The sequence below is a fragment of the Microcaecilia unicolor genome, chromosome 2, assembly GCF_901765095.1.
Source record: "Microcaecilia unicolor chromosome 2, aMicUni1.1, whole genome shotgun sequence".
Lineage (NCBI taxonomy): Eukaryota > Metazoa > Chordata > Amphibia > Gymnophiona > Siphonopidae > Microcaecilia > Microcaecilia unicolor.
The window spans coordinates 350,086,264-350,102,889 of NC_044032.1; the positions used below are offsets into that span (position 1 = coordinate 350,086,264).

At 44.0% G+C, this 16,626-nt stretch overlaps 1 protein-coding gene across 2 annotated transcripts in view; it reads left to right on the plus strand.

Moving 5' to 3' along the window:
* Nucleotides 1-16,626, plus strand: part of NCBP1 (nuclear cap binding protein subunit 1) — a 293,702-nt gene that overhangs the window by 151,374 nt on the left and 125,702 nt on the right. For both annotated transcript variants that reach the window (XM_030194457.1, XM_030194458.1), the window contains one exon: nt 10,639-10,703. In XM_030194457.1, the coding sequence (XP_030050317.1) occupies nt 10,639-10,703 (65 nt within the window). The remainder of the gene's footprint in view (nt 1-10,638; nt 10,704-16,626) is intronic.

Genomic DNA, 16,626 nt, shown 5'->3' on the forward strand with positions numbered 1-16,626 from the left:
CTTGCAGGAGTCTTATTTTTTCAGGTATAGTAAGCATTTTTCTGTCCCTGGAGGGCTCACAATTAAAAAAAAAAAAATCAAACTGCTGAAGTAGGATTTGAACCTGGGTCCCTTGGTTCTTAGTCTACTGCACTAATCATTAGGCAGCTACTCAGATCTGCATGCTGCTCTGTTAAGAATGTCCATAATATCTGAAACTGTCGTAGAGCCTGCTATCCTTTGCTGGTATTTCATTCAGGGGAGAGGGATTACAGCAACCACTGGGGGATTAAGCAGGTGTCATGTCTTAATCTCTCCAGTGGACAGCTGCTCAATTGGAGCTCCTTTCGTTAACCTGGATGTGAGGAGTTCCAAGTGTAAATAGCAACTTCCTTTTCCTACTGTGATCAGAGTTGGACATCCATATTTTGGAATCTTCCTAGTCCCACCAAAACATTCCCAGAATACACTCCCTTGCCATATGGATGTATTGCAGTGTTAGAAGTCCATAAAATGCCTTTATAAAATTGGGTTTTGGACATCCATGCATTATGGACATCTAAATGGTAGTTTTCAGTTGTCAAAAACAAGAATAAAGCTTCTAAAACAACCATAGTGTACTAGATCTGAAATATGTGCATCTTCCATTGATAAGCAGGATGAATCGGCTGTACAAGGTGCTTGACATTTGATGGCATACTTTCATGGATAGTTCCGTGCAGACATTACTTTGGATCCCACTGGTTTATTTTTTCATACCTTTGCTTTCTCAGTCAACAAGCAGGTTTGAATCAGATATATAAGTGGCTGACATCCAACAATGGCAGGACAGGACTCAAAGCTAGGGCAAAGTTCTAAGCATGTGTTGCCCTTTGTGCACAGGTATCCTTTCAATCTGTGTTTTTTTTTTTTGCTTTACCAAACAGAAATGAAAATGAAAGCTCTCTCAAAAAATGGTGTTGAGCAGACCTTTTTGTTGTTGTTTTTTGCTGCTAATACTATTTTAATTGCTTTTCCTTAGATGTTTTATTTAAAATAATTTCTAATTGGAGTTACACCTGTCATTGTACATGTCAAACCAAGCCTAGCCCTACTTGCACTGGAAAACTAACCAACAGTGGTGCCCACAGACCTTTTTGTTTTCTAGTCAACAGCAAGAAGACTACTATAAGTGCTATAAGGTCTGATGGCCAGGGTGCAGCAACTCTTTTCACCTGCGGGAACAACATAATGGAGAGGAGAGATCCCTGAAAGTACAGAGAGCCTTCGGTGCAAATTTCTACTGGCTCTGAATGGTCCTGTGGGTGGTCCTCCTTAAATATTGCCTGCACCCCTTCCTACAGTGGCCTAAAGAGTTTTTCTCCAAGGACAACAGGCAGACAATCCCATGTTGCCTGGGTTGGTAGTATACCAAAGAGAAAATACGAGAGCTATCTAGAGCTCGAGCAGTGCTGAATGTGCATGCGCAAATGCCTTCCCGCCCGCAGCACGATTGCGCCTCTCAGTTTTGTTTTCTCTACGAGAGAAGCAGCGGTTCTTGTCGTTGCTCACACTCAGGAGAGAGCTTCTTTTTTGTGCTTTTTGGCGGTGTTTATCATTCCCGCTGTCTTTTCTTTATTTTCTTTTTTATCGTTATCAGTGCTTTTTTTGTGCCGGTACGCAGCGGTACGGCGTACCGGCACCTTTTTCTCCTCCTCCCCTCCCATTATTTCCAGCGATTCTCCGCCTCTCTCCTGCCCTCCCATCGACGTGCAGCGATTTTTCCGTCCCTCCCCTGCCCTCACCTCTCCCATATCCAGCGATTCTTCGTCCCCCAGCGTCCTCCTTCACTGCCTGCCAGCCAGCGTCGGAGTCAGAAGCGAACGGTGCAGGCAGCGATTGGCTGGCAGCGTTGTAGCTTCCCTCTGCAAGTCCCGCCTATGCGTAAACAGGAAGTTGTAGGCGGGACTTGCAGAGGGAAGCTACGATGCTGCCAGCCAATCGCTGCCTGCACCGTTCACTTCTGCATCCGACGCTGGCTGGCAGGCAGTGAAGGAGGACGCTGGGGGACGAAGAATCGCTGGATATGGGAGAGGTGAGGGCAGGGGAGGGACGGAAAAATCGCATGTCGATGGGAGGGCAGGGGAGAGGCAGAGAATCGCTGGAAATAATGGGAGGGAAGGGCAGGGGAGAGAGAATTGCTGGACATGGGATGGGAGGGAAGGGCAAGGGAGAGAGAATTGCTGGACATGGGATGGGAGGGAAGGGCAAGGGAGAGAGAATTGCTGGACATGGGAAGGGCAGGGGAGAGAGAATTGCTGGACATGGGAGGGAAGGGCAGGGGAGAGAAAATTGCTGGACATGGGAGGGAAGGGCAGGGGAGAGAGAGAATTGCTGGACATGGGAAGGGCAGGGGAGAGAGAATTGCTGGACATGGGATGGGAGGGAAGGGCAGGGGAGAGAGAATTGATGGGATGGGAGGGAAGGGCAAGAGAGAGAGAATTGCTGGACATGGGAGGGAAGGGCAGGGGAGAGAGAATTGCTGGACATGGGAAGAAGGGCAGGGGAGAGAGAATTGCTGGACATGGGAAGGGCAGAGAAGAGAGAATTGCTGGACATGGGAGGGAAGGGCAAGGGAGAGAGAATTGCTGGACATGGGATGGGATGGGAGGGAAGGGCAGGGAAGAGAGAATTGCTGGACATGGAGGGGAGAGAGGAGAATCGCTGGATGGGGAGGGGAGGACAGGGAAGAGAGAATTGCTGGACATGGAGGGGAGAGAGGAGAATCGCTGGACGGAGGGGAGGACAGGGAAGAGAGAATTGCTGGACATGGATGAGAGGGGAGAGAGGAGAAATGCTAGAAATGGATGGAGAGGAGAGCAGGAGATAGAGGAGAATTGCTGGACATGGATGGATGGAGGAGTTGGCTAGGAGAGAGGAGAAATGCTGACTTGGATGGAGGAGAGGGGAGAGAGAATTATTGCTTTATATGGATACAGAGGAGGGAATAGAGATGAGAAATGCTGGACATGGATAGAGGGGAGGAGAGAGGAGAAGTGCTGGACATGAATGGAGGGGAGGAAAGAAAAAAGAAGATGCACATGGATGGAGATGAGGGAAAGGGAAGAGGAGAAAAACTGCACATGGATGGAGAAAATAGGCAAAAGCTGGATCCATGTTATACCTCCTCCAGTCAATTCCATGGAGGAGGACCCAGCTTTTACTTATGGATGCAGGGCAACAAAAGAAGAAGAAAGGAAGAAAGTAAAGAAATAAATGGAAAGGAAGCCCTGGAAATGGAGTTAAGAGAACAGATAGCAGCAGAATCAGAGACTGGGACCAATATGGATAGAAAAACAAAGTCACCAGACAAAGGTAGAAAAAATCATTTTATTTTCATTTTAGTGTTTGGAATTTGTCTTATTTTGCACTGGGTATACTGGTGCTGTAACAGCTTACAGAAATTATTTATAATGAAAAGAAATCACATTATTTTTTCTCCTATACTAGTTTAATATTTTCAATGATGTCTGTTTATATGCGCCATGGCTGGTATAAGGGGTGTGACTAATGTGGGTGTGGCTATAATAGGGGCGGTGCCATGTGTGGTGACCCCGCCCACAATGAGTACCGGCACCTTTTTTTCTACAAAAAAAGCACTGATCGTTAATAAAATAAAATAAAAAAGAGTCCTTTACTTTCCTTAGTGTTTGGCCTGTGTTTAAGTTTCTTTTGTTTTTCTGCTCGGGCTGCTCGGACAAGTCTCTTGTTTTTTTGTGCCGCCTTCCCTCTTTCTCAAGCACAATTGCGACCTTTTAATTTTGCCAAAACCATTTTTCCTTCTGTGTCATTGAAGACTCCCAGTGGCTTCAAACATTGTACTTGGTGAAAATGGACCATCCTAGGTACTGATAGACATTCTTGGTGTATTCAGGTCCTCGGGCCCGACTATAGGCATGGCAAATTGTCTTGTCTTTGTATGAAGAAAAGGACCCAAATTTCCCAAGAGGCTCAACGTGAGAAACTTTTTGGAGCCTGTTCCGGTTCTTCGACATCAGCATCGAGGTTGCCAGCGTGTACATGAACGTCGAGTGAGGCACCGGGAGTCAAAGTAGGAATGGCTGCTGCGAGACCCCAAGACACTGGGAGCAGTGAGGCATCGAGTGGGTCTCCACCTGCCTCGAGGACTCCTTCTACGCAGGCCCCCACCCCCCGGGACCATCCATCATCAGACCCGACCCCGATGCGACGGGAGGATTCGACGATGTCCTTGGCACTGAGGAGCTTGAGTGACGTGCATCGGGTGAAGGCCAAGAAGCACCGTCACCGATCTCCTTTGATGCACGGTTTTGGGAGCTATGGGACATTGAGGGACTCGGCACCCAAGAAGCGTACATCTCTCAGCAGCCGGGGTCCTGCTCCTACACCCAGGCGATTCGGCAACCTGACCTCCAACTGGCCCCTCAGCCTTTACCGATAGCAGCTCTCGATGAACGTATCCTGGCCTTGCTACCTTAGCTTTTGGAGGGAGTGATGCAGTGATGTGCATTGGGGGTGCCTACACCTGCCATGCCTTCTGCGGCCCTGCCTGGCCCTCAGCCCGCGGTACGGCCTCCGACGCCGGCCGCTTGTGGCCCGGTGTCGATTGCCACCCAGGCCGCTACCCCTTCGACGTCGGTGGAGAAAGCTTTGCCAGAGTTGAGGTGGGATCTGACTCCTCGACGCCGTTCTCGAGGACATGGATCCTCGACTTCGAGGCGGGCCCGGTCTCGGACATCCCTCAAGGAAGTGCTGTCCGATACCGAAGAAGAATGCTCATGGGAATCGGAGGAGGATCCCAGGTACTTCTCAGATGAGTCCTAAGGAATCCCTTCTGAGCCTTCTCCACCTGAGAGGAGACTGTCTGCACCAGAGCCCTTTCCTTCACCTCCTTTGTATGGGAAATGTCTGAGGCCATTCCATTCCCCATAGAAGTGGAGAATGAGCCCAGGACCAAGGTGCTCGAGGTCCTGGACTACACCTGTCCACCTAAGGAGGCAATGATGGCTTCTCTCCACAAGGTACTCAAAGTAGTCCTCGTCAGGAACTGAGTGTCCCCTCTGTCCCTGTGGTCCCTAAGAAGATTGACACCCAATGTTGGATCCATGGGGAGCCTTGGTTGGTGAGGTCTCGGTTACCCACACAACTCCATGGTGGTGGATGCCGCTCTCAAAAAGGTCAGGAGTACTAGGGGCTATGCCTCGACTCCCTCAGGCAGGGAAGTTAGAACCCTGGACTCTTCTGGGAGAAAGATGTATTAGGCTGCTATGCTCATCGCCGTATTCAGTCTTGCCAGCTCTTCACCAGCAGTTACTTGCAGAATTCGGTGGGGCATCTGTCAGACTTGGTCGATGCGCTCCCTCCGGAGCAGGCTGAGCCATTTTGTCAGTTGGTCAAGCAGCAGAAGGCATGTCGCAAGTTCTTGTCCAGGGGCACTTAAGATACTTTTGATGTGACATCCAGAATCTCTGCTCAAGGTGTAGCAATGATCAGACTCTCATGGCTACGTGTTTCTGACCTGGACCGTTTGGTCCAGCAGAGGATGGCGGATGCCCCTTGCCGGGGGGGGGGGGGGGGATAATCTTTTTGGAGAGAAGGTCGAAGAGGTTGCTGACCAGATCAAGAAGCATACTGATGCTATGTCTTCTCTCTCCCACCGGGCGTCTTCTGCTATTGCCTCCTCATCCAGGTCGTGGAGTGCTCCCTATTCCTATTCTAGGCATAGGTACACTCCTGCTGCTCACCAGCCTGCTCGTTTTCTTGGTGGCTGTTACTTCAGCTCGTAGGGTCTGTGAGCTTCAGGCCTTAGTAGTGGATGCACCTTATACTAAGTTAGTCCTCCTCACACACCCAAGGTTTCTTTCGAAGGTGGTGTCGGAGTTCCCATCTGAAGCAGTTGATTGTCTTGCCAGCATTCTTTCCCCAGTCTCATGCCCAGCTTTGCGAAAGCAGCTTGCACACCTTGTACTGCAGGAGAGGATTGGCCTTTTACATGGAGCGGATGAAGCCCTTCGGACAGTCCGCCCAGTTGTTTGTTTCTTTTGATCCCAACAGGAGGGAGTCGCCATCAGTAAACGCACCATTTCCAATTGGCTAGCAGATTGCATTTCCTTTGCTTATGTCCGAGCTGGGCTGACTTTGGAGGGTCATGTCACGGCTTATAGTGTTAGAGCCATGGCTACATCAGTAGCCCATTTTAGGTCAACCTCCATTGAAGAGAGTTGCAAAGCTGTGATGTGGTCTTCAGGCCACACATTCATTTCTCCCTACTGCCTTGAGCAGGATTCCCAATGTGACAGTCAGTTTGGGCAGTCAGTGCTGTAGAATCTGTTTGGGGTCTAGAATCCAACTCCACCCTCCTAGGCCTTTTATGTTCTGTTCTAGACTGCACCCTCATCTAGTTGTATATAGTTTCAGGTTAATCTGCATTAAGTCCTCGTCATTGCGAGGCCCAGTTGACCACTGTTTGTTTTGGGTGAGTCTGGATGCTGGGGATTCCCTACTTGTGAGAATGTAAGCCTGCTTGTCCTCGGAGAAAGCAAAGATACTTTTCTGTGGCAAGTATTCTTCAAGGACAGCAGCCTTCACATTCTCACAATCCCGCCCACCTCACCTTGGAGTTGTTTTTCTTCACTTTTATTTCATTTTTTGCTTTAATATTAATCTGAGGCACAGTTGCAATGCGGGCGGCAAGGCATGCATCCGCGTTGGAGCGCTGCTCTTTCTTTGGTATACTACCGACCTGGACAACGCAGTATCGTCTACCCGCTTGTGAGAATGTGAAGCCTGCTGTTCTTGGAAAGTACCTTCTACAGGTAAGTACCTTTGCTGTCCTGAAAAAGGAAATAAAATGGAGCACCATGGCTCTATACAGCAGGTACTATTCTTGCCTGAGATTTCTCAACCAATATAAGTAGATGGATTTTGGATATTTACTTCTCATATTTCAATACTTTTTGTGTATTTGGTTCTGTTGATAAGTAGGTCTCGAAGCTGTACAATATTTTCTGTAAGTGTTCTTTCAGGATTGTAGAGTCTCAGCATACACTGATACCTATAAATTACCTTGAAGGCATGGAGGAGTTCTCCTGTTTATACATCCAGTTTTTGAAGCTCTTTGAAGCTAGCCTGCAATTTCAAAGACGTGTGAAAGTATGGGAATTACTAGCTGATTTAATAACTTGTATGTTATGTGCTACTAAATCACTTTTCAATATCAATTTAAATCTCCTGTAGTAATCTTTCTTGATCTTTTAGTAATTTATGCTGAATTGTTCTTTACTCCTAGATATTTATATACATCTTCCTGTTCAAGTTCTTTTTGTCACAGTCATCAATCAGAGAGATTTCCAGTTTTTCAAAATTTTTCTCTAAGAAGGTTTCTTTGCGCATTTCTAGAGGCCAAAAGTCATCCTGATAGGCGCTGAAAAGCTTTTCGCTACCTGAAGGGGTTCTACTAAGTTTTGGAAAGGGAATGGGTCTTAATATACTGCTTTCACTAAGTGAGCTCCACTCAACTATATACTTGTCCAGGTTACCCTGAGTATCTAGAACCTAAATGGACAAAGGACAACTTCCAGGTGTGGAATTCCCCACTTGTGATTTCTTCTGCTTGTTGATAAGGAGGGCAAAGATGCTCACCTGTAATGGGGGGTTCTCTGTAAACAGGATAAATCACACACATCTACCTGCTATCCCAGGTTGTTGACTCCTAAGCTCTGCATTAAATTGGGGGATGTGTGAGGTAGTGACTGGCAGGAATCCCACACAAGCTCAGAAGAACTTGTTCATGTTGGTAGTATTTGAGTGATTCTACCCACTGATTATCCTGTAGTCTATAGAGAAGTTACTAATGAGGAGACTACACTTCTCCTTTCTTCCTCAAAATGTACCACCTGTTCCTCTGATCCCATTCCCACCCACCTTCTTAATGCCATCACTCCTGCTCTTATTCCTTTTATCTGTCACATTCTCAACCTCTCACTTTCCACTGCGACTGTCCCTGCTGCCTTTAAACATGCTGTGGTCACACCTCTCCTTAAGAAGCCTTCACTCGACCCTACTTGTCCCTCTAATTACTGACCCATCTCCCTCCTTCCTTTTCTCTCCAAATTACTTGAGCGTGCTGTTCACTGCCGCTGCCTTGATTTTCTCTCCTCACATGCTATTCTTGACCCACTACAATCTGGTTTTCGCCCTCTCCACTCAACCGAAACTACGCTTACTAAAGTCTTCAATGACCTATTACTGGCTAAATCCAGAGGTCAATATTCCATCCTCATTCTTCTTGATCTTTCCGCTGCTTTTGACACTGTCGATCACAGCATACTTCTCGATACCCTGTCCTTACTTGGATTCCAGGGCTCTGTCCTTTCCTGGTTCTCTTCCTACCTCTCCCTCCGCACCTTTAGTGTTCACTCTGGTGGATCGTCTTCTACTTCTATCCCTCTGCCTGTCGGCGTACCTCAGGGTTCTGTTCTTGGTCCCCTCCTCTTTTCTATCTACACTTCTTCCCTTGGTTCATTAATCTCATCTCATGGCTTTTCCTACCATTTCTATGCTGATGACTCCCAAATCTACCTTTCTACCCCTGATATCTCACCTTGCATCCAAACCAAAGTTTCAGCGTGCTTGTCTAACATTGCTGTCTGGATGTCTCAACGCCACCTGAAATTAAATATGACCAAAACCGAGCTTCTCATTTTCCCCCCCAAACCCACCTCCCCGCTCCCCCCATTTTCTATTTCTGTTGATGGCTCTCTCATTCTCCCTGTCTCCTCAGCTCGAAACCTTGGGGTCATCTTTGACTCTTCTCTCTCCTTCTCTGCTCATATCCAGCAGATTGCCAAGACCTGTCGTTTCTTTCTTTACAACATCCGTAAAATCCGCCCCTTTCTTTCCGAGCACTCTACCAAAACCCTCATCCACACCCTTGTCACCTCTCGTTTAGACTACTGCAATCTGCTTCTTGCTGGCCTCCCACTTAGTCACCTCTCCCCTCTCCAGTCGGTTCAAAACTCTGCTGCCCGTCTCATCTTCCGCCAGGGTCGCTTTACTCATACTACCCCTCTCCTCAAGACCCTTCACTGGCTCCCTATCCGTTTTCGCATCCTGTTCAAACTTCTTCTACTAACCTATAAATGTACTCACTCTGCTGCTCCCCAGTATCTCTCCACACTCGTCCATCCCTACACCCCTTCCCGTGCACTCCGCTCCATGGATAAATCCTTCTTATCTGTTCCCTTCTCCACTACTGCCAACTCCAGACTTCGCGCCTTCTGTCTCGCTGCACCCTACGCCTGGAATAAACTTTCTGAGCCCCTACGTCTTGCCCCATTTTTGGCCACCTTCAAATCTAGACTGAAAGCCCACCTCTTTAACATTGCTTTTGACTCGTAACCACTCGCCTCCACCTACCCTCCTCTCTTCCTTCCCGTTCACATTAATTGATTTGATTTGCTTACTTTATTTATTTTTTGTCTATTAGATTGTAAGCTCTTTGAGCAGGGACTGTCTTTCTTCTATGTTTGTGCAGCGCTGCGTATGCTTTGTAGCGCTATAGAAATGCTAAATAGTAGTAGTAGAATGCTTGCTGTAGGTAAGGAATTTTGCTTTATCCACAGGAGGCAGGAGCATTAAAAAACTTAAAATGTAATATAATAAGGTTGATTCCCCACCCCGCAGAACTTCTGTTGTTCCCTTCTTCTCTGACGATAAAGGAAAATGGGTTTTGTGTGAGAGAGATGTTTTAAGGATGTTTTCTCCACCATGAAGCGTGTTTGCTAATATCTTGCACACAGATGTAATTTTATTTTGTACAAAATGTTCTTATCTATTATGAGAAAAATGTGCTGTGCTGGATAGTCACATTTTAAAAACGTTTTGTATTAAAATTCACTTCCCATGAGACAAGCTAAAATACTTCAGCTGCTAAATGTAGAGACACGTTATAGGCCATTGAATGTTCTAGTTTGCTGAATGTGGCCATTGTAGGCCATTGAATGTGTCTGGTTGCTGCCTCCTTTTTCTCATATCACTATTGGATGTCTTCTGTTCAGTCGAAAGAGAAAGGGAAATGGGACTTGATATACTGCCTCTCTGAGGTTTTTGCAACTACATTCAAAACGGTTTACATATATTCAGGTACTAACTTTGTACCAGGGGCAATGGAGGGTTAAGTGACTTGCCCAGAGTCTTTCCTTAGATAAGTGTTCTTTTCCAAGAAACATTTAGATACTCCTTGAATTTGATCTTCCTTCTTAACTTGAGGCCATATGGCTATTACTTTTAGCTTTGTGTGTGTGTGTGTGTGTGTTTTAATGGTTGTTGAAAGATGACATGCACGGTCAGGACTTGTTTTACTGTGGTTGGCAGCTAAAGAAGCCCCACAGAACAGTTAGGTGTTGTAGACCAGTCTTCTTGATGTTTGTTTCATAGTACTTTTTACCAGTTCCATTGGGCAACAGTTGACAGTATGATTACACCAAAAATAAATAATTCTGTGATTTTCAGAAGGATATATTTCAGCATTAAGACCCCATTTAAGAGTTGCTGGAATAAAAATTCATTTGGTTTTCCTATATTTTTGTAGAACTTTCAAAATAAAACTTGTCCTTTTCCTTAATAAAGAAAAATTTACAGCTTGCACAGGCTACTGAAATGTTCTATATGCGTTTGGATTCAATGAATACAACCTGCATAGACAGGTAATTGGTTTTCCTAAAATACAGGAAACTATGCGGTCAATATTTAAAATGTTTAACAAGGCAGGAGAATCTCCTGCCTAGTTAAATCATGCTGGCTGACCAAACCGCTAATATTCAGCAGCACTTAGCCAGATAGTGTCCATGGGTGGAGTCAGGATGGACCTACAAGTTATCTGGGTGATTCTTGGTGCTTGTCCTTAGATAACTGTCCAGACAAGTAGGACTGCACAAGTAGCAGTTCCTCAGTTGCTTGGATAGTTGTCTAGGTACTGGCACAGAATACTGGCTGTACTTGGATAATGGTGGCCAGATTAGGCCCTGAATGAATATTGGGGTTTGCGGGGAGGGGAGAATGTTTGTAGAAAGTATTTTCCCTTTTGCTTTGTGTAGGTTGTATGGTTTCAACATTACATTCTGTAGGAGATTCCTAACAGTTGCAAGTTCTGCAGAAATCTTATGGCATCTGCAGTTCAAGGTTTTTCTTGTAGTCCATATAGGTAATATAACTTCCAGCACTATAAAAGGTGCTATACATATGTAAAGTTGATTTCATTGTGCTTCTTCATGGTAACTCAGTGGCAGTGCTTTACTCTGCCATGTGAAAGAACTGTGTTTGATTTCCTAGGTCAGGCATTTACTCCATAGGTTGGGTGGGACTGTTTGTACTTCAGAGGGGAGAGGGTTACTGCTGCCTAATATCTAGAGCCTAATGTATTAAGGTGTGAAACGTTTTTTGTGAAAGGAGCTTTGCACAGTAAAATGTGCAAACATACCTCTAATCTGCCTTGAACTAATTAAGTGGACTTTAAATGCCATAATGAATTGAATTCAAGTCACATAAACACTAGCATTTCAGCATTTTTGTGTGTCTTGCTGTGTAAAACTTTTTTTGGGGGGAAACAATTCACAAAACTTGTGGTCTTTTGTAGTAAACTTTCATGAGTAGTCCACTATAATCAGAATTTAACTTTGATTAAACATTGAGCTGCTGTGATCCAAAATCATGCAGAGCAGCTCAGTGTTGAATTTTACAAAAAATGGATACAAGAAAAAGACTTGGGCCTATTTTTGCAAAAAGATTAGACCTCACTGAGATGCGATTACCTCATTTTGACTTACCTAGAAACACTCCTTCTTCATGTTTACTGCTGCTTTGGGGCTGAGGGGTCTCACTAGGGGCATGTTGGGCTACTTTGACTTCAGGAGGTAAGGAATATTAAAGTCCTAGCCCCATGCACAGATACTTTCCTCACAAGCTTTTAGGAATCTTTCAGGTCAATATTTTTGGCTATTTATTAGGGGACATGTTGAACGTTGGATTTGCGTGGATTGTAATGTTTGCTTAAATGTCAATTATTTTGTTGGTTTTATTCTCTAGGAGCAAGTAATTGAACCAGCACGATATAATTGTCATACATAACAAATTTGTTTGAGGTTCTGCTGTGGTGAGGAGACGGGACTCTCTTGGTCTGCTTCTTGGGGGAGGAAAGGCAGACACCAGGGTTATGCAGCCCCTGTAAAATATGCTGCTTTTGTGAGAGGCCCAGATGTGTGAATTTTCACATATGTTATCACAGCTAGGAAGGCAGAGGCAAAGTCAGTTTCAGATGTATAAATCCAGACTAGAGCAACAGTTATTACAATAGCCCAACATGTTTTGATGTTGCAATACCTGCATCAGGAGCAAATATGTCTATTGTGAGTCGGATAACCATATATATCAACCTGTAATTAAAATAAAACAAGAATAAAAATCTTTAATGAAACTATATATGGAGGTATATAAAAAGATGAATATATGTTTACTTTTTAAAAGGTACAGAGAAGGGCAACAAAAATGATAGGGGATGGGACAACTTCCCTGTGAGGAAAGGCTAAAGTGGCTAGGGCTGTTCAGCTTGGAGAAAAGACGGCTGAGGGGAGATGATAGAGGTCTATAAAATAATGAGTGGAGTGGAACGGGTAGACATGAATCGCTTGTTTACTGTCTTCAAAAATGCTAGGACTAGGGGGCATACAATGAAGCTGCAAAGTAGTAAATTTTAAAACTAATCTGAGAAAATATTTCTTCACTCAACATGTAATTAAACTTTGGAATTCTTTGCCAGAGAATGTAGTAAAAGCAGTAAGCTTAGCAGGGTTTAAAAAAAGGTTTGGATAGCTTCCTAAAAGAAAAGTCCATAAACCATTTTTAAAATGGACTTGGGGAAAATCCACTGCTTATTTCTAGGATACAACAACAAAGTATAGATAATGGCTAAACTTTGTCCGACGATAATTTGTAAAAAGTACACAACAAAAACTGGACAAAGTTCACGTATTGCAATAGAACCTTAAACGGCTAAAGAGGTTATCTCATAACATCAGAAATATCCGTGTGTGCCAACTACTGTTATGGCTCACCGGTCTGTATACATTTGTAATCATTGAACACCTCCAGCCAGCCAATGGTACCCGCTAGTACTCATATGTAAAAGAATAAGTGCCTATTTATTTTTCATTAATTTCAATATAAAGGCACAACAATGTCTGTGGGTACCACTGTTCAAAAAATTCAAAAATTAAACACTATTGCAATAAATGAGCAAGTAATGCACAAAATCAACTTAGCTTGTAGGCTCCCAGCTCTGTCTAATATCTTCTACGGCTGGAGCTCATCGGGTTTCGGTTTAACCTTATGAAACCTCTTAGGCAACTCCGATAGTCTAATAAGCCCGACAGGACCCTGTTTCGTGGTCTCTTGCTTTGTCAAGGGCATGTAGGTCTGGAAAACGGAGAACAGATAGTTAGTATTAGCAATAACATGGCTAACGCTTACTTGCTATGTAAACCCAGCGTCAGGACTCACAGCAGCCTGGATTATTGTCGGTAAATCGCCAGTCCAAGATGGCGACGGCGTTGTAGTTATATGCTTATTAGCTTATTAGGCTCCACCTCTAAGGTCATGTCATGGTCAGCTGTTCATGAAGATCAGTAAATAGATAAAATTAAAAGAAACAGTTCCAGTGGAGATGGGTGTTCAAGCCCTGAGGCACCACTGTATTCAAGCGAAAAATCCATTGGGTTTCTTTTTGTAATAATAGTCTGTTGATGTTGCCTCCACGGGCATTGGGCATAATACGGTCGATCACCATACATCGTAGAGATTCAATCGAATGTTGATTTGCAACACAGTGTTGGACAAGCGGAGCTCCAATCATACGGGCAGAAATTCTAGATCTATGTTCAACCATTCTGGCGTTCAAGGATCTATTAGATTTGCCAATATAGATCTTACCACATGGACATTTAATATAGTAAATGATATGGGTAGTACGACAGGTCGTGTGGTGTTTAAGTTGAACTGTCTGGCCATTGTGGTGGAAACTAGCTGTCTCAATGGTCATGGGGCATGTTTTACATCCAATTCTGTTACATTTGGTGTGGCTCCCATGCATGTTAAGCCCATACATATGAGTACTAGCGGGTACCATTGGCTGGCTGGAGGTGTTCAATGATTACAAATGTATACAGACCGGTGAGCCATAACAGTAGTTGGCACACACGGGTATTTCTAGGATAAGCAGCATAAAATGTATTGTGCTGTTTTGGGATCTTGTCAGGTACTTGTAACTTGGATTGGCCACTGTTGGAAACAGGATGCTGGGCTTGATGGTCCTCTGGTCTGTCCAGTATAGCAATACTTATGTTCACTTCATATAAGAATAAAAAGAGCCTTTAATGGTGCTGTAGATAAAAAGTATAATGAATAGTCACCAAAAATCATCTTTTAACCAAAGCAAAACTCCAGAAGACTATATACCAAAGGACTATATAAAAACTTATGCAAATCTTTATGGTGTCTGATCAGTCTCTCAGTAAGAGTAGTAAACTGATTTAATAAAAGGATTCTGTAATTGACCATATTATGAATATGAAGTGGTGGGGAAAATAAATCTGAGACAATATGACTTTAAATTAGCTATCAGACAGTGTACACATTTAGGGGGCCCTTTTACTAAGATGTGCCGAAAAATGGGCTGCACTAGTGTAGGTGTGTGTTTTGGGTGCGCACAGATCCAGTTTTCATTGCATCTGTAAAAAAGACCTTTTTCAAATTTTTGCCGAAAATGGACGTGTGGCAAATTAAAATTTGGCGTACGTCCATTTTGGGTCTAAGACCTTACCCCCAAGCCGTTGACTTAGCGGTAAGGTCTCACGCGGTAACCATGTGGTAATCATGTACGCGTGTAGAATGATGATTACTGCCGTTTTTTTGCCACACACCAGAAAATAGAAATTATTTTCTGGCATGCGTAAAAAATGAAATTACTGCAAGGGCCACATGGTAGCCGGGCGGTAACTCAAAATTTACGTGCGTTGGGCACATGTAGGCACCTACGCGGCTTAGTAAAAGGGCCCCTTAAGCTCTTAACTCTGTACCACTGCTCTATACAAACATTAAGCCACAAAATGGTGCAGACTGAGAAAAAATGTTCCAGCTTAGTCTCAACAACCCCCTTTTTTTAAGGCAATGTGATTTAAATTAGCAGGCAATTAGTGTGCATACTCAGACACTTGGGGGCCCTTTTTTCTAAGCTGTGGTAAAAAGTGTCCTGCGCTAGTGTGAGCGTATGAAATTGGCACACACTGGGCCATTTTTTTTTTTTTTTTTACTGTAGAGGGTAAAAAGGCCTTTTTTTAAGTGGGGCAGTAAATGGCCGTGCGCTAATATTAAAAGTAACGCACGGCTATTTACTGCTTGAGCCCTTACCACCACCTATTTACTTGGTGGTAAGGGCTCATGCACTAAGCATGCAGTAATCGGGAGCACGCAACAATGTAGCTGTGCTGCCATTTACCACTGGGAACGCCCCCTGTGGTAGAAAATAGTTATTTTCTACTGTGGGAAACAGCATGCACCAACTTCGAAATTACCACCATGCGCCCATACTACCCCGGCGATGGTGTGGATTTGGCGAGCGCTACCCACACGTTAGCCCCACCACAGCTTAGTAAAAGGGCCCCTTGGCTCTGTAATCACTGCTCTCTATATACGTAAAGCAGCAAATTGTGTAAAGTAAGAGAAATGAAATTACACCTAAAAGTCTCAAATAACCATATCTTCTGATTCTACATGCTCTGGGCAACATAAAAATATCAACATTTTAAAAAGGTCAGTTTTAAGCTTAAAATAATGAAGCAAAGTTGAAGATAAACCATAAAACTGGCAGAAAATTACAAAATCAGCATTTTTACCTGAACAGCTTTCCCAGTTTGTAGCAGTGTGCCTAACTGGATACTGAGACCATCTAGTGGGGATGCCATTAAAAACACCACGTTCCTCCACTGAAAACATCATTGCTGATTTATTGCTTCAAAAATGCCCAAAAGGTGCTAAAAACATTAAAAATGCAGCAATTTTTAAAAAAGAGGGCCCTCTTTAAAAACAAAAAAAGGGGGATGATACTATTTTAAAATAAAAATAATGTATTCACCACTTCTAAAATATTGTCAAGAATACATAAATCACTTGTTAAATCTCCTTGTCACCAAATAGTATCAGCCATTGGATCTATTTTAGAGCCTCTATCCAAGTTCACAGAATTTTTTCCCCCTTCGGCCTCTTGTTCCAAAGATGAAATCATATGTAAGACATTCAGCACATATGATCAATATCTTGAGACATCCAAATGGACCTTTCAATATAGCATCATTATACATTTTACAAGACACTATACTCTCTCAGTTTGAGCCCATTTAAAATGTGGTGCTTCCTGCTGTAAGGTTATAAATAACATACTGGGTCTTTCACCTATAACCATTAAATAGCAGTGAATTGAACTAGTAAAGTCATGTATTTTCTCTAGATCCTTTTTTACCTTTCACTGAACAACAGCCAGCCTTTGTGGGTTTGACACAATGAGCTTCCTGTTGGAATTAT